Below are 20,712 nucleotides of genomic sequence, written 5' to 3'. Positions count from 1 at the left end.
CACAGCCTCAGGCTTAGAAAGCCTCTAAGACATTGATTGCCAAGAGCTAGCTGAGTTTAGAAAAGATCACTGTACACATGCCCAACTTTTTAATGTTTTTCTGTAATGATATTCTGTGTCGCAATCAAGGCAGGATACTGAAAATCAGGGGAAATCTCAATTTTGGTCTACTATGGCTGTTTTATCTTCCTGGTATTAGAGCTACTGATAGTATGTACTATGTATCCTTGCTATGGAGAATACATAGACATTAAAATATCAGCCAGGTTACCTGTAAAATAATCACTGGTATTGAATAATAGATCTCTTCCAGCATGAAACAGTCTAGGTTGAACATTGTCCATCGCACTGTTAGACTCCTACCAATGTATCCAGAAAACAAAAGGTGTGCAAAAAGTCAATACTCAAATGAAAGAAAAGGCTTGAACATTTATGTATGTGCTTCATTTTATATACAAGAACAGTTAATCCAACGAGATTATTCATAAACTTCAAAGGTAAGCAGCTGGAGGGGACCCAAGCAAAGCAATGAAAAGCTAATATACACCAAGGAAACAGTAGCACATGTGTTGCTGTGTGTACATAATTTAAAACGTACATTTATAATTTAAGTCCTCATAATAATCTGCAACATTCTAGCCTAGAAAACATGGCATCTGCAATTGTACAAAATGCACATGTGCAAGTGCAAGCAATCACTATTCCCACACATCTAATTTTTCCATCTCTTGGTTAATATTACTGAAAACCAATGCAAAGCAGCTGTCCCCAAGGGGCATTGAGTAACTCAAAATTCATGAAAACAGGCAGCTAAAGACATAAATGGTCCCCTGGAGGAAATATGCAGGCAAATATTTTAGACATTTGAAAATCTACGCAAGAGAGAATGCACCCACACCAGTAAAAGCTTCAGTTCAAGCTCTATCAGAGCACTGCTCCAGAATAAAATAAAACTGAGGTGTGGATTCTCTGGTGTCCAATAAGACATTAATTACAATCAAAACTTTTCCTGTGGTTAGGAAATTCACAGCAGCTCTCATCAGCTTGGTCTGATGTCTAAGCAGGGAATAGCTTCCACACAGCTCTAGTGCAGCTCTGTTACAAAACCAAGCAGACATCAAGCAGGAGCTCTTTGGAAACCAAGTTTAATTAGTTCCAGATTGAATTAATTATTTAATTAGTTCAGTGGAATGACTTGATTCTGAAATGTTTATATATTTAGCAGACACTGTGAAATTTCACTATCCTGTTGCAATGTGTTTAAATTGTGGGAGGGTAGGTAAGGAATGCATTTGTTATTTTTGATCACTGTTGTTTCCAGACTATTGGAAAAATGTACTAAATGTAATAAAATTAAAAAAAAAAAAAAGTTGGTAGTCTCTAGCTTGGATTGACTAAACAGTGAAATTGAATGGGTCTTCTAATCAAAATGACAAATTTATGGATAATTTATACCTCGTGACAAATATAAGTGATGCATTTTTGTGAAGTACTGCACTGGAATGATATTGTCTGCCCTTTTTACCCATTTATCCTTTGGTGAAAACATTTTTAAAGGTGACAAACTTGAACAGTTTTGATTCTCAAGAGGCAGAGTAACAGAACAACTGTATTTATAACCCTAATGCATTCTGGATACAAGTTTTACTAGGCTTCTGTACCAATTACTCATACAGCCACAGTGTTCAGATTTTGTGCTATTGACTCATGATTCAATCACTGCTTTTTACACAATAAAACATTAGCATTAAATTTTAGCATATAAAACATTTATTTGCAATTTTCATATAGCATTTTGCTGTGTCACTTTGTACTCATATTTTCAACTTGAAAGACCCATGCCAGTTGTTTCTAAAATTTCATTTAGATAACAACTAATTCAAAAAGTCCACATAAACTGGTGTTTAGAAAAGACATTACCATAAATCCAGGCACCAGACTTTCAGCATATACTGCTTGTGGTAGGAACAGAGGTATCATTGCCCCTTAGCAGTACAGCACCTGGATTTCCCACTGCCAGTGTTATCAAAATAAGCCTATGTTTATTCCAGGATTTGGTGTATAAATCAGGGAGTGGAAAAGCATAGAACCTTTTCAAGCTCTTATTTTCTGGTAGCGGAAAGGGGAACACTTGAGTTCACCAAATATTAAACGTCAGCAACACAGAAAGGATATTACGCGTGTTATTCTGTATGACTGGTTTTAGACAGCAAACCAGAAGAACATTAGCAACGATATTAATGACCTGAATTTGAATAAGTTAACATATGACATCAAATGCGACTTGTACACACTAAGGAAAAAAGGTAGAAAGCCTGATGTAATTGTTCAAACTAACATGGCCAACAAGTCTGTTCCCATCCATAATAATGATATTCACTTGAATATACTTGAAATAAAGATTACAGAAGTGAGATAACTGTTTAACTACCAAATTGGAAGTTCAGGCTTCTTACAGAAAAGACGGCCCTGTTTGTATTTTTCTAATTTTAATTCTTACTGATGTACTTGCTCTGATGGAAACAAAGTAATTACAGCATAATTAACAGCTTTCATGAAGATGCTACATGAAACTAATTGGGCCTTTTAAGACATCTCTTAGCAAAAACAGATGAAGTTTTAAAGGTCTTTGCTAGAGAACCCTGAGCTGTGGCTGTAACTATTTGGTATTATTTGGTTCCCGAAGGACAGATCTCTAAAGCTCTGTAGTTTGGACTACTCTGTAGGAAAAGTTGCCCAACTTTTGCAGAAATACTTTCCAATAGCAGTATAAAATATGTTTGGAGAAGAGAAGTTCCTCCTGAACAGTGATTTCACAGATATCTCTATTTTCACACGGCAAATGCTGCAGGTGCAACAGACCTTCCGATGGACAGGACTTGTGATTTTCTGATCACAGCACTGGGCCATCAGTGCGTCACTGACTGATTTGGTTCAATGCCATCAGCAATGTCCACTCACTGGCAGAAATGAACCATGCCAAAGCATGGGCAGGGGCCTAGTCTGCACTTCTGTGGGGCTAGGATCTTGCTATGTCTTCAAAGTCTTCATCCAGATCTTTACCAAGATGCTAACGGGAAGGAAAACAATTAATGGTATTGTGATGGCTGTTTACAGAATGAGAGGAAGGGAGACTATGAAACATAAAAATATGAAAATGCTAGCTATAGATGTAAGTGGCATTAGCTGACTGAAAAGTATTGCTCAGGCAGTCAACACCTCTCCCTGCCGTGAGAAAGGAAATGGGGTAGCTGGTGCAAGTGTAACCCAGGTTGTGAACCGAGGCATGGCAGAGACAGAAAGGGGTTGGCCCACACTTTTCTGATCTTTGTGCCATAATCTCTAGATCTACATGAAAATTCTGACAAGAAAAGAGATGAAACTCCATGTAGTTTTATTTTATTGAACTTACCATTAGCATGCAGGTTTCTAATTACGGGGTGAAACATAAGAATTAAAGACCAGGAAAAACATATAATGAATCGAAGCTTTCATCAACAAATGCTCCTAAGTCAAAAATTGAGAATTTTGCCCTGGACACCTACCTATTATTTTCTCGGATGCCCTGCATCAAATCATGCTCATTTCATGCACCCAGAGAGCACTGAAGAGGTCAGGTGGGGAAGGCAAACAGCAGGGGATTGAGTTCTTTAAGTGCTGCAATTTGGTATGCAAGATACGAGACATTATGCCCACTGTGGCAAGTTGTAGCTATGACTAGGAGCAGACCAGACAAATGGCCTAGATCGGGTTGATCCTGCCTTGAAAAGGGCAAATGATCTACTACCCTCATGAGGTTTCTTTGGGACCTGAGTAGTTTCTTCCATGCCCAGGACTCCAACTAAACAGGACAACACAGAACTGTCACCTGCCTTCATCCTAACAAATTATTTTGGCTCCACAGAGAGGAAGCTGGAAACCAGTTTACGAACAGATCATGTAATCTGCAAATGCTGGGTCATTACATTTCAGTTAATCATCCTTACACTGAAAACCTACACTTTGTAATTGACCAAAATTACTCTTTGACAATGCTAGCCCCCTTTGAAAGTATTTGGGGATGTGTCCATCATTCCTTTACCAGCTTTTTCACATGATGAATTAAATTCGCTCTCAACATTTTTGTATTTTATTTCTACTCTAAATGTATTTGACACGAATCTTTTTGAGTAACTGACAGAATAAGAATTTATAAATATCTATATAGAATAAAATTTATTTTAAGCCACACAACTGTCAGATATGCTCATCCCCTAGATACAACATCCACACAAATTATGCATTTGTATAGATTCCCGACTCTTTATGAATTTTTAAAAAATGGATTAGATATCCAGCAGAAGCTTATAGTGTTTTAAGAGTGCTTTGCATCACGTTGGTGTATTGATTTTAAATATAAATCCACGTTAATCTGAAGTAATTGACTATCTACATTAATAATAATGTTCAATTTTCATGAGGGAAGAGAATGGTTCTTGTGCCAAGACAAATGAAATTTATTACTAGAGACTACAAAGGTAGAGATGAAAATCACTATTAAAAAGTACGAAGAGGCTTTTGAAAGAATATCTATTGCAGTTGCTCTAGGTAACTCCTCAAGAAAGCTGTTTTTTTTTTTTCAAAAAAATTTCAAGCACAGGAGAACATAAAAGGCCAATTGGGTTGGCTTCACAACCTAATTTCCTTCAAATGTATTTATCAAGATGCTTACTGACTTTTTGGTCAACATATCTCTCTACTGTGCCTTCTACCCCGAACTTTTATAAGACATCCTACCAAGAGTTGCTGTTTTTAACACAACTGTCAAAATCCTGAGCTAAGCTTTCAAAAACTTCCACCTCTCTGAAGATTCACAATTGTTTGTATGCCTAGACTTGAATAAGATTCTTCTTTTTACTTTTTTTACTACTATTTTTTTTTTTGTACTTTACTACTGTCTTTAGGATTTCACCTCCACAAAGAAAACTGTATGACACTGAATGGATTACATCTGAGTAACAAAGAGTGGAATCCATCACGCTGTTAATTAAATATGGCTTCAATTCATTAATGCATTATTATGCGCTTTGCTGAACACAAACCTAAACTTATTATGTAAGTTAACTTCCTTGAAGTCCTATTTTTTAGTTCATACATATGTAAAAATTAACATTTGTAAATTCTTTATAGAATTACTTCCTATGTATGTTTTATGTTTCAAAACGTTTTTAAATTTCATCCATAAACCAGCATCTGGTTACTGTTCTATGATAAACAGGTATGCAGTTTCTGTTTAAAGGAAAGCTTTGGCTGGAATGGTGGCATGCTGTGCTATCATTTATCCAAATGATGGTCACAACTACAGTTTGAGGATGATAAAGCTCAATGCTCTGTATAAACTTGGCAAATTTGAGCCTTAGTCAAATAAAATCTCAAATAAACTCCTTCTTCTCCTTCATTCTAAGAAAAGAATAGAACTACTTTCTCTAAATTGGGTAATTACATTTTACCACTAGAGAAACCAATGATGTTTCAGTTTTAGTGCTCTTTACCAGAACCGATGAGATCTTAAGTCATCCCCTGTCTGAGCATCCATGTACTCTGAAGCTGGTACAGCACTCTTTTAATGGGATCCCAAAAGGAATTCAGGAGAAAAGTAGATCTGCAAATACATTTTAACCAACTGATGTCTCTCCAGCATGTATTTCTATGCTTCTACTTGAAAACTGAGTAAACAACTCAAGCCATACATCACCAAATAGCCCTTCTGCATGAAACTGTTATCTCTATTGCCTCTTACAGTTTTCAGTACAACTTAACTACTTTTATGCTTCACTGCACAGTGAATTTTATTGACATAGCTATCAAAACGTGAATAACTTGCCATAATGAGGAGTCAGATCATCTATAAATGTCAGCAGGAAAGCACGCCTGAGAAAAGTAAATCATTAATACAATGTAAAGTAATGATTGTTCGGAATTAGTTTTTTGAAGTCAGCTCAGAAACAGACACAGCCAGGTCACTGAAGAATGTTTTTTTCAAGATTTCCATTTTATACTCTAAAACCTCGTCTCAGATGTTAAACAAGCAGACCAGAGCCCTAAAGCTCTGAAGAATACTTACGGACAATGAACTAAGTGTTAAGTGAGAAAGCCATGCCTGGCTGAAACCTCAAACAGAAACAGCTATAGCAATGTAAATCCTCATTTCAATAAAATGGTAAATTACGTTTTTCAACCCATAGGGATCCTCTGCAGCTGTGAGAGATTATTCTGCACGTTTTATTTTCCTTCCTTCTTTTTGTTTCATAACATTGTCAAGTAAGGAACGAGGGGAAAGATGCTCTGGTGAACAGTGCTTTATAAGGGTGTTGTTCTTGCTGGGAATTTGAGATGTGAGAGTAAAGTTACGGCATCCAGAGTACTTCAGCATACAGAACACACTGAGTTCCCACCTGTCTCGAGCAGAGCAAGTGATCTCTTCTCTGTGCCTTATCCCAGTTAGCAGGACCTAGTCAATGTGCTTGGTTTAATACCTGAATGTAGGTGGAGGGCCCTTCAGACCACCGGTAGGTTTACTTGTCCAGTCCAGCCCCATCTGTGACTCCCACCTCCCACAGCTGCCAGTGCCCCAGGTGAACTGGCCCCAGCCCCTGCCTGAGCCCTTTGCCCTGTCCTGTCCCTGCTGTTCTTCTCTTGGACCTGCTTTGTCACCTTGTATTTGCCTGGTGACAACAGGGCTGCAGCTGGAACCTGCTATTTTCACAGTCCTGCTCTACTGTCCCAGTGCCGTGCCGGAGAGGGCAATGCCTATGCCAGGGTCACCTTCAGCTCCTGGGTTGCCCTTCCTAGGGCAGCAGCCCCACTGCTGCTGGCGACAGTAGGATTTTTCCTTCCTTAGCAGAAGGCAACAAATTAGTCTCTTCTGCATTGACTTAGCCCAGTAATTATTTAAGTTCTAAGACTCTGTTTTAAATGCTAGATATTTATTCATTAAAAATAGTCACAGGCACCATTGGTAATATCTTCATTTCTGAGGACAGAAAGATGCCTGAACCTGGTGACTGTCCTGCTGTTGCAGTAATGACTACTCTGAAGCCCACCAAAATAAAATGAAATCTTGTTACTGACTAAATGGGTTTTGGATCAAGCCCCAAAGTAATCAGTCTGATGTATATACTAATGCACATCGGTAGATCCAAAGGAGTATAAGGACTCATCATAAATATCATTTCCAAAACTGTTGAATTGCTTTTTCCGAGAACAGTGTGTCTGAGAAACAATAAAGATTAGAAGTAGAGAGAGTTATCCTATTTGGAGTCCTACATCTGAATACAGTAAGGAAAACTGTATTTTCATATGGAGATTTGAAGGAAAGACAGGACACAGAAAGGAACAGAAATAATTAGTATTTGGCAGAAAGGTCTAAGACACTTCCCTGGTGAATACTTCACTTGTAAAGAGGTCCTTTGTAGACCACTGTGAGCCTGGGGTATGGGGTGCACAGCCTTCAGAAATATGTGTAATTAATCTACCTTGACAGATGCAGAGAACTCCAAGTTAAGTTTTGATTTAAATTTGTTTGTGGCTCTGGTAACAATAAGTTTGATTTGTTCTGGTTTATGTGTGTATGACACATTCACGGGTGGGATTAGGTGAGGTAGGGAAGTGCTGACGGGATTCTTGATGCCAGAATGGGAAGTTGGTCCTGGACCATCGTTAGTGTGTCCCTGCTGGCTGGGCAAATTACTGCCTCACTGTTGGCTCTGAGTCATGAATTGTCAGGATTTTGGCTTATAGTATTGTAGTGGAACTGAAATCTCATAGCTCAAATCACCTGCTTAGCCTCTAGGAAACTGTTGCAGCGCGTCCTTTTCTATTCAGTAATAATAATACCAGCTAGGAGGTATATTAATGCAGAAACTTTTAATGGCAGGTTCTGAGTGGGATTAAATCTGAGTCAATTGGAGAGTTTCAAATTGCAGAACAGAGGGATTTCCTACGATAGTACTGAGTTGTGTACGCTTCTTCATACATGCTTACACATGTATAGTGGTACTTACCTGCTCTCAGCTAAACTTTAGCTTTGTGTATGAAATGTGTTATTTTTTGCATGAGTCATCTAAAAAGAGCCTCTTGATCCTTAAAAAGTATATGTTTCAGAAGATGAAAGGGGAAAAAAAAAAAGAAAAGAAAAAGAAAAAAAAAAGAGAGAACAGAAATAATACCAGAAGAAAAGCAAAAGGGTGAAACAGAGCAAGGAAACAGATGATAGAATAAATTATAAGTAGGCAAGAAGCTCTGTGTAGGCACTGCAGATGCTCTTTACCTACTGTAAGAATCATTCTTCAAAATATTAAATATATCAATATACAACCAAGCATGGAGACATAAAAATTGGCTTTCTGTATTCCTGTAGAGGAAGATTCTAAAGCCTACCAAGTCTTATTTCCATTCCACCTAAGTCGGTATAGTAGTAGAGTAATTGGAGGGAAAAAAATTATTTTGCAAGTCACCTCCAAAATAGGATGGTCTTTTCTCCTCAGTGTAATCTAATGATAGAGAAAAGACTATGAAGTGTAAGGTAAATACAAAAAAAAAACAAAAACTGCTGCAGGTAATTCCATTACCAGCTGCACCAACACTGTGCTATGATTAATTCTGTGCTATGATTCTGTGAACGCTGTCCTGCTACACTCTAAGAGAGGACGGATGAACCAAGAATGAAACAATTCAAGAAAATAGCGAACTACATTTTTTTCTGTTTCTTATTAAAACATTAAACATTAAATTCACCATTATACCTTTTATGCATATACTCAGAGTGGTTGCTTAATGTAGCATTTGAGAATGCATTAAAGGATATTGCAGAAGTAATTTAATCTCTATAATATTTTTTTGCAATGTAATTTGGTTTAAGAGGAGCTATGCAGAAAATAGTTACATCACAGGACAGGATCTTCCAAGTGCTATCTGCATATACCACAGCTCAGAAACAAATCCAGAGGAATCTCTTACCAGAGCCTACACATCTGCTTTCTATTTTTTTGCTCAGTTGTATCTAACAGGTAGAAATTTAGAATCTAACAGGTAGAACATTACTATATAAGTTATCAAAATATTTTGCTTCTTTTCCAAAAGATTTCCAAATATGAAAACTGTAGCTTATCTTTCAGAACAATGCTTTAAGAGTGCATGCTTGCTGTGGTTTAACCCAGCTGGCAGCTCAGCACCACGCAGCTGTTCACTCACTCCTCCCATGGGATGGGGGAGAGAATCGGAAAAAAGGTAAAACTTGTGGGTTGTGATAAAGACTGTTTAATAGGACAGAAAAGCAAAGGAAACTAATAATGATGATGATGATGATAAAGGGATATACAAAATAAGTGATGCACAATGCAACTGGTCGCCACCCTTTGACTGATGCCCATCCCATCCCTGAGCAGCAGGAGCCCCTGCTCAAAACGCTCCTACGAAAACTGAGGCAAAATGACTTACAGTTTGATCAAACTGTGAAAAATAAAGTTTGGAAGAGGGTGTCATGCTCTTTTCCCAAGATAAGCTGTTGTGCATATATACTCTTTAAAGAGAAGTGATGAAACGTGTCCTTGTGTCTTGTTTTGATAAAATACATCCCAAACCTGAAGCTTAGCGGAACTTTGCTTTCCCACAGTGGGGATGAAAATTCTTTAAGAGCTTTAAGAATCACAACTGTTTTTGCAAATACATGGAAAAAAAAATCTTCTAGTTTCTTTTCTATCTTTTTCCCACTCACCTAGACAATATGCTTATTGGCTATAGCAGAGGGCAATTCTCCCTAACGTTACATCTACACAATTCTACCCGATTTCATTTCACTCCATGCCAGTAAAGCACCATGTACATTTATGGCACCAATCCCTTCTTCTAATATTTGCAACACCTTATTTTTTTTAATGCCCAACTACTCCGTGCAGCCACAAGTTATCCCAGCAGGAAAAGGCTGGTACAGGCTGCCGCGCGCTCCAGACACTACGGGGCGGGGATGGAGATCCACGGGGCGGGGGGATCCGCGGGGCGGGGACGGGGATCCGCGGGGTGGGAGATCCACGGGGCGGGGATGGGCGATCCGCAGCCGGGTCCCGGCGCCCAAACGGGCGGCTGTGGGGCCGGGGCCGCGGCTCTCAGCGATGTCTGCCCCGAGCCCCGGGGCTGCGCAGGCCGGCGCGGCCGGGAGGCGGCGGAGGTGGAGGAGGAGGAGGAGGCTGAGGCAGGTCGGGGACCATGTCCTCGCTGGTGAAGGAGGACCTGGCCAAGCGGCTCTTCGGGCCCCGGCGGCTGCGGCTGCAGGAGTTCATCGAGGTGGAGGGCTCGGGAGCGGGGCGCTGCTACCTGTGCGCTGCAGGTACCCGGGGGGACATGGGGCCGGGGGGTGCATGGGGCTGGGGGATCCCCATGGGGCTGGGGGATCTCCATGGGGTCAGGGGATCCGCTGTGTGCATAGGACAGGTGTTGTAAGAAAGCATAACGGGTACCTTAGCGGTTTTAATGGGATTTGGGGAGCTTTTGCACGATCCCTCGTTGGGTTGTGAAGTCCTCATGCTGTCCCAGTTGCCGAAGTAACTGTGGTTTAACTCGATCGGGAATAGTGAGAACTGTAATTAAAACAAGAGTGTGGGGATAAAATTAATTAGCCGGCTGTTTGCTAAATCTGATTTCAAGTGCATCTGTTTCTGAACGTTTTTAGAATGTGGTTTCAGAGAATCCTGAATTATTTTTGTATTAGTTTTGCAACACTGAAAAAGAGGAGTACTCTCATCCATAAGTAGTTAAATCGAAGTGAATGCTTTTTGCAGTCTGTTTCCTCTTGATGTTCAAAACGCACATAGCAGGTAGAAATAATATATGTATTTGAGACTTTTCTTGGCAATATGGGCTGATGCCAACCATATTCTGTGGTTCTCATGTTTGTAAACATCTGAAGTCTTTGAATAATTTCATTGTACAGATTACTGGAAATACTGAGCAAGCTTTGTTTCCTGCACCCACGTAATTTTAGTAGAAGAGACTTTGCACTTTAAAACTGTAAAAATAGTTTTAAGAAATGGATTCCTGAGCATTGTAGAGCTTCTAAATGTAAAAGAATAGCAACCTGATTCATAGTTTATAAAACAATCTGGTAGAAGTATATTTAGATGTGAGTGGCTGAACTAACAGTTCGCTGTTGTGAAACTTCCAAAGAGGAGAAATAACATGCTCTACCTTCAAAATCTTTACTAAACATTTCTTTTTAAGGTAGAGAAGAACAAGCTACTATAGAAAGCCTCTAATCAGATTAACTGATTGGATGTCACTGAAGACATAAAGGAAAATTTATGTGGAGTATTGAGAGTGGGATCTCTCCAGTATCCAATATTAAACTCTCTTAACATATTCAGGCATAGTCAAGTAAGCGGTGAGCAGAGTGGACACCTGATGCTGAAAGATGGGTTTCATCCGTCTGCCAGCAGCTACTGTAATCCGCTGTGATTCTCTGGAGCAAATCACACTGTCTAAAATCTTATCCCCACAATACATCCTGAGTATACTCCTGTGAATTTCAACTTACCATAACTAAGAAAATTCAGTCAGACTATATAAAGGCAAAACTTTAGAAGTCTATACCTTTTGAAATCTGCATTAAAATAAAATCTCGGTGTGGATAACAGAACAATCTTATGTGTGTGCCATAGACCAACCTTATTTCCCTTCCTTTTCGACAGTAGCAAGTCTCAGTTCTTGTATGAAGAATATAGTTCCTTTTGCTAAATGCTTTATAAACGCTGGAAGAATGTAAAGCTGAAATGCAGCCGTATTCAGGAATTTTCACAACTCTGTATCAGTATGCCTGAGAAGGGCGGCAGGGCTAACCTCATATCATCCAGTTGCATAGAGAGACTCTAAAAACAAGTTCAGTCCATGGAAGACATTAAGAAATAATTTGTGCTCTATGAAGGCATTGCCATATCAATGCCCTCCACAGGAAAAGCTGTGAGAATTTAATGAGTGAAATGGTAGATCTGAGATCATGCTGTATATCAAAAATAAAATTTTCTTTAACTATGTGAACTGAGTGCAAGAACAAGCAATACATCAAAAATGCAGGAAAAGAACAATGTTGTAGGTGAAAATTGTCCAGCCAGGTTTCACCACTGGACAGAACATGGCCCTGGCTTCATTGTGCTTATTGGAGCAGTTTCTTAACATCTGTTCTCTATCCTCATTTCATACAATCTCTGTTCCTACACAAGAGATGGAGGAGTGGCAGTCTGTGGGTCCTGGAGGTGCCTAGGATGTCCACTTGTATTTCTGAAAGGACTCTGAGCTTTTGGGGTTGGATTTGTTTTCTTTCAGCGCTGAGGGAGACCACATACTCCTTCACAAGAAAGTAAACAAAATGGGATAAAACTGGAAGTAAGAAGAGAACTTTCTAAGAGTAGCCTAACAGATGTGCTTGCAAATGAAAACCGCTGTAACTTCTCCATAGAGATAATACACCAGAGGTCCTGTGATTAAAAATCATTGAGTAATTATTACTGATAGGACCAGAAAGATATAAAAGCAAGTGGTTGGTTTTTCCCAGCAGGCTGTTTGGGAAGCTATAGGCTGAGAGAATTACAATCAGTTTATATTTTTTTCTTTACTTTTCTCTGTAATGGAAAGAAGCTCCATCTCTAACGTAATCCTTTATTTGTCTTTACTTTGTAGCCATCTTATAAACAAGTGAGAAGTCAAGGACATCGTAACAGGAATAAAATAGTCAAGTTTCAGAATGGATTTTTCAAAAATTCAGGCAGCATTTAGAAATAAAAGAACTTTGGTCCTTCACCTGTAGTATCACGTTATGATGTCAAAATGTTCCTGCCAAATGTAGGTGACATCTAGCATTTACTTACCTTGGGCTACAAGATGGCTTGGGGAAGTTGGTCTGCCCTGCAGTTGTTATGCTGGATGTGCAGATGTTTCAGGCTCCAATGCTTTTCACCCTAATTATTGTGTGTTACAGAAGTCTGATCTCCTACACAGCACTCAATGTAATCAATTAATAATGGTAGTTATTATAAATAATATCCTCATGCTCTTTTCATTCTAATTTCCTGCCTGAATTGGAAAATAGTAATTTCTACAAAGATAGCACTGGGCAACTTGAAGCTTTAAGAAATATTTTCAATGTTGCTTCTGTTAAGTGACGTACTTACGTATTTTATAAGGAAACAAGAGTTTTGTTTAAGAAGTGATGGATATATAAGAGAACCCCAGAACAGGAAGTGTAGCACGAGTCTTGTAAATACAGAGCCTTCATAGTGATTCTGCATTTTTTTTACTCCAGCACCCCAGAAAGATTTCCCCTCAAAGTAAGTAGGATAAGTGGATTATCCACATAGATCCAGTGCCAGGACTGGTCTTCATTGCACTGCTAGTGAATTCAAATGAAAGGCTTTTGCGCAGCCAAGACTGTCTTTTCACGGGGGGGGGAAGGTAAATCCTAAATCTACTGAATGCTGAGAGGTTTCATAGGCTGAGAACACTGGGCTATTTCTGCTAATTGCATAATAAAACTATTAAGTCCAGCATAGCACTATACCGCCCTGCACATCATCCTTTAAATTATTATTTAAAATGTACTGTAAGTCTTTTATTATCAGAACTCTTGGGAAGCGTGTGCTTGCATATCTAAAATATTTTTGTCTTGCAGTGACTAAAAGTGAAGAAGTAGAAATATGTATGGTAAAACACTTTCGAGTAGATCGAGAGGAGAAATACGAAGTAGTTGAAAAGTGGTTTCTGAAAGATCTGGAGATGATTGATGGAAAAGAAGCAGATACTGTAAGTGTTATCTATTATTAAATACATGTATTAGAATATACTTTTCTTGTGTTGCAATTTGGAATACAAGTATTGAAATGCAATTGGAGTGCATTATCTAAAAAAAAAAATCTGTCTAAAAAACAAAACAACAAAAAAACCTCCATGGAATTTTGTGTCTATTGTGTGGGAGAGGGTACAGATTACATTTGCACTTTTTGGGCAGGGCAGGAGAGATTTTTTTTTTGTTTGTTGTAATCTTCATCTCTCTTGTTGACATCTGAAGGACAAGCTGGATGTTTTCTAATTTGCTCTCATAACTTGGGATAAAAGTTCTCCACTGCAGCTCCCAGTATAAATTTGGATTAATCCAATTTAATGTGTATTAGAAAATAATATTTAGTTAAATATTTTTATGGAGGCTGTGCCCCTGCCATTTGAATTTATGAACCTGTTCTTTGTGTGGCAAAGAGGATTTGTGTCAATATGTAAAACATCGTGTAAGTGCGGCATTTGGTGTACCAGCTTAGGAAATTGTGCCTCTTTCATTTAACTTACATCTCATTCCCATTACTTGGATCAATTAAATATTTGTATTTGGCTAGATTTGTGTGATCAGACTGCTAAAAACTTCAGCTAGATTTGCATGATTTTACTTGTAAAAAAAAAAAAACTCATAATCTCTCAGATAAAATTACAGAAGGGTAAAATGAGGCTGCAGTAGTACAATACAAGCCAACACCAAAAGTAGAATTAAATCTTATAGAAGCTAGAAGAATTTGCTGAGGAGAATATCTTACTGTAGGTAAGACATTTTAACAGTCATCCATGCATAAAAATGTAGTACAGGGAAAGATTACTTTTTTTTTTTTTTTACCCCGAAAGAGCTTTCAAATGAACATAAAATAGAATTCAGATTATTCTGATATCAAGAGCCCACAAGAAAGGTTTCACAGTCTTGATCTAAGGAAAATGAGAGACTCTAGTTGTACTCATTCTATCCTGATGACTGTTCCCCTTCGAAAAAAGTCTCCCACAGCTCTTGCATGGGGAGCCAGGCGAGCTCTCCAGTAGTCTGTGGTCCTCTGCATGTTGTCCTGAAGTCTGAAACTAGGAACCTGGGAGATGGTGGAGGTGAGCTCAGGTTCAAAGTAGCTAAAACTAGTAATCCTTTATGTCCTCTCTCCAAATTATCTTGCATCTGGAAATGTTCCTGTCCCTTCCCCAGCCAAGGCAGACAGCAGATTTCCTTATCACTTGTGTACATGAATTTATTTCAGCCTTTTTTTGAAATGTTTTGTACTAAAATACCCTTCAGAGATGATTCAGCCTTCCACAACTTGGATGATCAAAATCTTATTTTTGGTTATAGAAAAGCCTAAATGAACCTTAAACTCCTGATTATAGAGTGATTGACACTGCTATAAATATTCATAATATTGCTATTCATATCTATAGAATTTAATAGAACTTAGCTGCTGCTAGTATTAATTGTGCCAAGGAGCCTGAAAGCACACAGAATAACAATTTAGGCAGGAAGGGGAATCAATATTCTTCTTCTGACAGGCATATATAGTTATAGTCCAAGGCAAGTGCTTTTCATATAGTGTTTTAGGCAACATGACAAATCAGTTCATTTCAAAACAACCTCGTATAATCCCAATAAAGTGCAGGGTATCATTTGGCCAAACTCTGAAAGTTTCACTCAGGCAAAATTCCTAATGGCAAAGAATAGCAGCTAATTATAAACTGCTACTTTGTAAAGTTTTAAAAGACCCTTTAGTATGAATGGCAGAAATATGCAAAGTGCATAGCTAATACTTTTTAGTATCCATCAAACTGAGAAAAAGGCCTGAAGGTATCTGAGCAGAGAACAATTGCCATTCTAATGTCTGTAATGCATGTAATAACTTCGTTCTCTCTCCATTTTTTAGGATAATCCATATTTTGATATGCACTTCCACAAAGTCTACAGTTTGGAGGCATATAGTTGTGCATCTAAATATACCTTTGCTCGAACGCTAAACAAACTGAATGAAATGTACCTTAAAAAGGACTTGAAGATTGTGAACTTTGATGACACCTACCTAAATGATGATTCAATCTGGTCATCCAACAATAGGGATTGCTTAGTACTTATGAGGATATGCTTCTATGCTTCCAACCTTTTATGTCTCTCCCTGTGTCCCTTGTCCTGAAGATGCATTTTGTAATGTTAAAGGTGACTGGTTGATTTTCACTGACCAGCATTTCGTAAATCATCTGTTGAAAAAGACAGCAAGTGATGTGCAGCATCTGCTTCTTAATTTATGTATCTAAGTCCAAAATGGAACATACTTTTTAGATATATAAATGAATGGTCAATTGCTTATGTTAGCAGGGCCTTACTGGCAAGTACAAATATATGTGACTCAACAAAGGGACAGTGATTCTTATGTAAGCAGAGTTCAGCATTTGCTCATTGTTTATGGAGTTATAAATTATTCTTCATGAATTGCTATAAATATTTTTTTAAAATATTTTAAGAGCATTAACAGTTCGTATACCTCCTGGAAGTAGAAAAATAAAGCAAACAAATGAGTTCTGTACAAGAACGATGCACATTTCCATTTTCAAATATGTTGAAATACAGAACTCTGTTAAAGAGATCACACCTACATAAATAGACAAATACAAATACTCATCCTTATGAATTGGAGTTTTGCATTCAGGTACCAGGGACCAGCTTTTCACTTAATTATTTTCCCCCCAGAACATCTAGTATTCCGTTTGGTCTTTCCATTTTTTGTGATGCTGTCATAGAAACATAAAATGGATGTTCTTAACCAGAACTGTTTTTTGTCAGACCTTTCAGGCCTTTTTTGTTTTATATCATTAATGTCTTCTTTCTTGCAATTTGTTGTTTTATGTGCATGAACAGACCTGGTTATGGAACAGAAACTGATTGTTTATGTCTCTTCTCTGCCTCAGGACCAAGAGTTAACAAAATACTACAGGATATCCTATGTAAACAGTAGTTGTTGGCAATTAGTTACAGTTACTTTATGGGCAAGTGATAGACTTTTCGAAATTCATGGAATAACGAGAGTAATTTTCAGCAGTTTCTAGCTATGTGTTAGCATATTCAGTGTACTACTTAAATGTCTATTAGTACTTACAGTTGCATTTAATGTGGGGTGGATTCTACTGAGTGGTTGGGAAGATCTCACCCATAACAAACAAACAAACAAACAAAAACAAAACAACAACAAAAACAACAGCTGACAGTATTATATTACAGTAGAAACAGAAGATGAATTAAAGCTGTATTGACCAAGAGCTGCAGAAGAACAACACTGCCAAAAAGCAGCATGGTGATATTGCTCCGTGTCAGTCAGCTAAGCTAGCTGGCTGCTTCTCCCATAGTCAACAGAGAAAGAAATGCCAAACCAAAAGGTGATTCTGAGAAACTTTTGGTCAGAACTTCCAGCAGGAGAAAACTTTTCTCCTTTGGCAGCCTACAGAGCACAGAGAAACTAGCTCTGGACTAAACCAGCTAAGTACCTAAAGCTGACGAACGTAAATAGCTCCCAGAAAATCACAAGTTGGTTACTGCCTTCTCCGAGTACCTGGCATTGTAAAGTGGGCAAGGATACCACGACTTGGACTTCACTGTTGCCTTTCACATGGACTCCCACTTTTAAAAACATCTAAATGTACTTCAGATTCAAAACTGAAATAAAATCAAGTAAGTGAGAATATATTTGAAAAACTGTATAAAATGTACAGCTTTCTACTTTACTTTTTAAGTGTTAACCTAGTGCTTGTATATAGAAAGGATATATATTTGATTACCTAATCTTAAGAAGTTATATATTTATTCTAGGCGTGTGATGTAAATTGCATACATTCTCATACAAAGTATTTGTGTATATCTTGACCGTCATGATGGCAGTTTCTATGGGTTAATACAAATCTTCTGCAGTTTTGAAGGACTTAAGTCTTTTATTTGTCACCTAAATATTGTTAAAGAGAAGGGCTGCATTTATAGTAATAATTTATGAAATGTAGTTGTTCTTTGCAGAATGTCTTTGGTATAATCCAGTCCAAGTACGTGTGTTTTAACATTTGATCCATCGCTACAAAAAGTATTTGCCCAATGCCCAGGCTCCACAAAAACATTTTTAAGAGCAAGTATAATTCAGAATACTGTTACATATGACACATTGTTTTGTTTGGGCTCTGTATTATTGTAAAGATCACAATATTTTCAGTAATGTTTACAAGTTCTTTGCTTAACAGGTGCAAAAAATTCTTCTCTGGGTGGAAAAGCTCCCATCGTTGGTCTTGTAATAAAATATATAGAACCTCTAATAAAAAACACCTCACTTTTTTGTTGAAATAAACTACAGGTGGTGACTTCCTGACCAATAATTGTCCTGTATCATGTTAGAAACTGATTAGCTAAAAATGACTATAATGTTCAAACATATTTAATGGACTTGTGTAAGTAGTTCATATCTTCCTGTTCTTGTTACTGTATAAACATTAAATTGATTATATCAGAAGACAAATAAGCCTGCATTTTATGTGGAATAATATATAACTCAGATCTTTTTGCCATTTCTTCTGTCCAATAACATCCTAATTCAGATATTCTTTACTAAGTGATCAGAAAGGAGAAAAAAGGAACACTCACTGTCTATATAAATGATTTCAGGTAGCATCAAAAGGAAAAAATATTGATAGAGATCTTTGTGGACCTAATCTAGGGCCTTTTTGCATTTCCACAATTCTTCATATAATGCCAAATATCAAGGCACTGTGCAAGTGCTAGACTGACCTAGTCACGCTATGGAAAGTCTTTGTCCTCAAGTGCTGGAGACTGTCACTCTGTGGTTAGTACAGCACAGCTGCACCACAGGAGATAAAGACTATGCTAAATTATAAATGGAAAAGACCTGACAGGCTAAATAGCCCATCTTTCAATTAAGGCAAAATTGTTTCCTACATCACATTTCCTGACATTGGATATACAGAATGCAGTTTGAAATATAATATCTGGGGATTCATCTGCTTCTCCTGGAAGACTTTTCCAAAATTGATTAGGAAGAAACTTACAGGAGTAAAGGATTATCACAAATGCATTTGTAGCTTTCTTATAAAAGGTTTCAACCAAACTGTGAAGTGAATTAATACTTGAGATTGTGGATATAAAGTGGACTTCACGTTCAGAACACAGGAATTGTTACCAGCCAGATCTGTTCCAGAGGGGGAAAAAAAAAAAAGGAAAAAAAAAAAGGCAACCTGAAAATGAAGAAGATAATGAGCAAAGGAAACTTCATGTGTACTTGTTTAAGAGGCAGAGAGAGAACATAGCCTGTCATAAAAGACGTGTGATGTTCTTTGTCCTAAGTGTATTATTAATTCTTCAAATAATATCAGGATTAAGAACACAGAGAAACCTGTGACAAAAGAATTCATATTTTGTATGTAGCTTTTATCAATATCTATTTGTCTTCTTTTTCCATACATTAAAAAAATAATAATAATATCATTCAGATAAGATTGTTCTGTATCAACAAAAAATATACTGGTGAGGTTCCACTGGAGTTCATGGATTTCAGATAATTTTTACCATCTAAGACTCATAACCTTGTATTTAAGCAGACAAACTCTTTTCCTGTTTGTTCATCTTTCACTGATTACTAATCTTTTCCAGCATCTTAAGTTAAACAAACAGATAGTATAAGCAGTTACTTGTCATTAATTTGGTGACTTAACTTTCTATTCCTTCTTGCCCCCAGCTGACAGGTCTAAAACCAGTAAAGTGCAGTCTTTGATCAAGGCAGATTTTTTAAAACATTTGGGAAGTGAAGCAGACCTGGGAGGGGAGCGTATTCTGAACTGTGCCTCCTGTGTTATTTCTCTTTCTTGTTCTCCTTTGTATATTGGAGTCATACATACCCACGTCTTCCCAGCGAAAGCCTATACTACTTCTTTCCTTGTCATCTACCCCAATACTTTGTCACTCTCAGAATATAAATTTATCTTTTCCCTGTAAAATGGGGGATTGTATTACATAATTAGTAATATGCAACTTCAGAATATTTTCTCCTGAGTTAAAGTTAGGATTGGAAGAGAAAGGCCCTTTCTCAAAGCATCTGTGGAAGCTAAAATAGGAAGGGAGAGAATGGCACTGTGCATCCTGTAAGATGATCTCATGTCTATTTTAACATGTGTAAACACATGTAGCATTAACAAACAATGCTTTGTTTCTTTTTCTGCCCTAAAGCAGAATTAACAGATAAAGACAGACAGCTAGAAGGGCTTTGACTAATAACAACAAAAGCTTTATGAATATCCTTGAATATGAATATTTTTATCCTATCCAATTTTTTTATGGCAGCCTTGTCCAGTCTTTATAGATCTAGAGAGAGACAGTTACATTTTGTGGTGAAACCGAGGAATTACCAAACTGAAACTTCTCTTTTAACCTTGGCCCTCATGAATGATATATTACAGAATTACACAGCATGCTGTTTTATAAGTCAGAAAATTGAAGTACGTTCAGCAAGACAGTGTTGGTCAGTAATGGTTAAATATTTTCCATCAAGTAGAAAGATAATATAGGTAAAATGAGATCACAATTTTACATGCTAAAAGGCCACATTTTGGTAATTTATATCATTAACTTGAATGTTTTCTGTTTTTCCTAATTGGTAATGACCTGGGTAATACGTTTTATCAACCCTACCTTCAAGACATACTGACGTATTACTGTGAATTAATCATACAGTTCAAGTAATCTGTAATGATTGCAGCCTTCTCTTAACTGTGCACGTAAGACTTAAAAAATACTGTATTAATTTACATGAATAATACTAAAGATGAATGAAGTATATTGATCACGTGGAGAACCTCCATCGT

General features: G+C 37.6%; 2 protein-coding genes across 17 annotated transcripts in view; one reads left to right on the top strand and one right to left on the bottom strand.

Annotated features, from left to right (window-relative positions):
- LOC310899606 (uncharacterized protein) overlaps positions 1-20,712 on the bottom strand; it is an 84,246-nt gene that overhangs the window by 62,703 nt on the left and 831 nt on the right. For 11 of the 15 annotated variants that reach the window (XM_083836212.1, XM_083836216.1, XM_083836213.1 and 8 more), the window contains one exon: positions 10,494-10,613. In XM_083836212.1, the coding sequence (XP_083692338.1) occupies positions 10,494-10,613 (120 nt within the window). Of the gene's footprint in view, positions 1-10,493; positions 10,614-15,890; positions 16,066-20,712 lie in introns of those variants that run through there. The other 4 variants (XR_014584418.1, XR_014584419.1, XR_014584420.1 and 1 more) reach the window with 2 other exon arrangements.
- EXOC1L (exocyst complex component 1 like) lies at positions 10,057-18,206 on the top strand. Of its 2 annotated transcripts, XM_083836204.1 has the most exons (4): positions 10,230-10,363; positions 12,706-12,867; positions 13,694-13,824; positions 15,738-18,206. In XM_083836204.1, exons 3-4 carry the CDS (start codon positions 13,723-13,725, stop codon positions 15,999-16,001), a joined length of 366 nt encoding a protein of 121 aa, XP_083692330.1. In that variant the 5' UTR covers positions 10,230-10,363; positions 12,706-12,867; positions 13,694-13,722; the 3' UTR covers positions 16,002-18,206. The 2 variants fall into 2 exon arrangements, with proteins under 2 accessions (XP_083692329.1, XP_083692330.1); XM_083836203.1 differs by lacking the exon at positions 12,706-12,867 and having other exon boundaries at positions 10,057-10,363.

The sequence above is a fragment of the Anser anser genome (genome assembly GCF_964211835.1).
Source record: "Anser anser genome assembly, chromosome: 4".
NCBI classification, from domain to species: Eukaryota; Metazoa; Chordata; class Aves; order Anseriformes; family Anatidae; genus Anser; species Anser anser.
This window is presented reverse-complemented; position numbering and strand designations above follow the sequence as displayed.

What these genes read in the sequence shown, in the direction of transcription:
- EXOC1L (XM_083836203.1), top strand. Translation starts at nt 10,243, where the DNA reads ATGTCCTCGCTGGTGAAGGAGGACCTGGCCAAGCGGCTCTTCGGGCCC. An exon ending in CTGCTACCTGTGCGCTGCAG is followed by an intron (nt 10,364 to 13,693) that starts GTACCCGGGGGG and finishes TTTGTCTTGCAG; the next exon opens with TGACTAAAAGTGAAGAAGTA. An exon ending in ATGGAAAAGAAGCAGATACT is followed by an intron (nt 13,825 to 15,737) that starts GTAAGTGTTATC and finishes TCCATTTTTTAG; the next exon opens with GATAATCCATATTTTGATAT.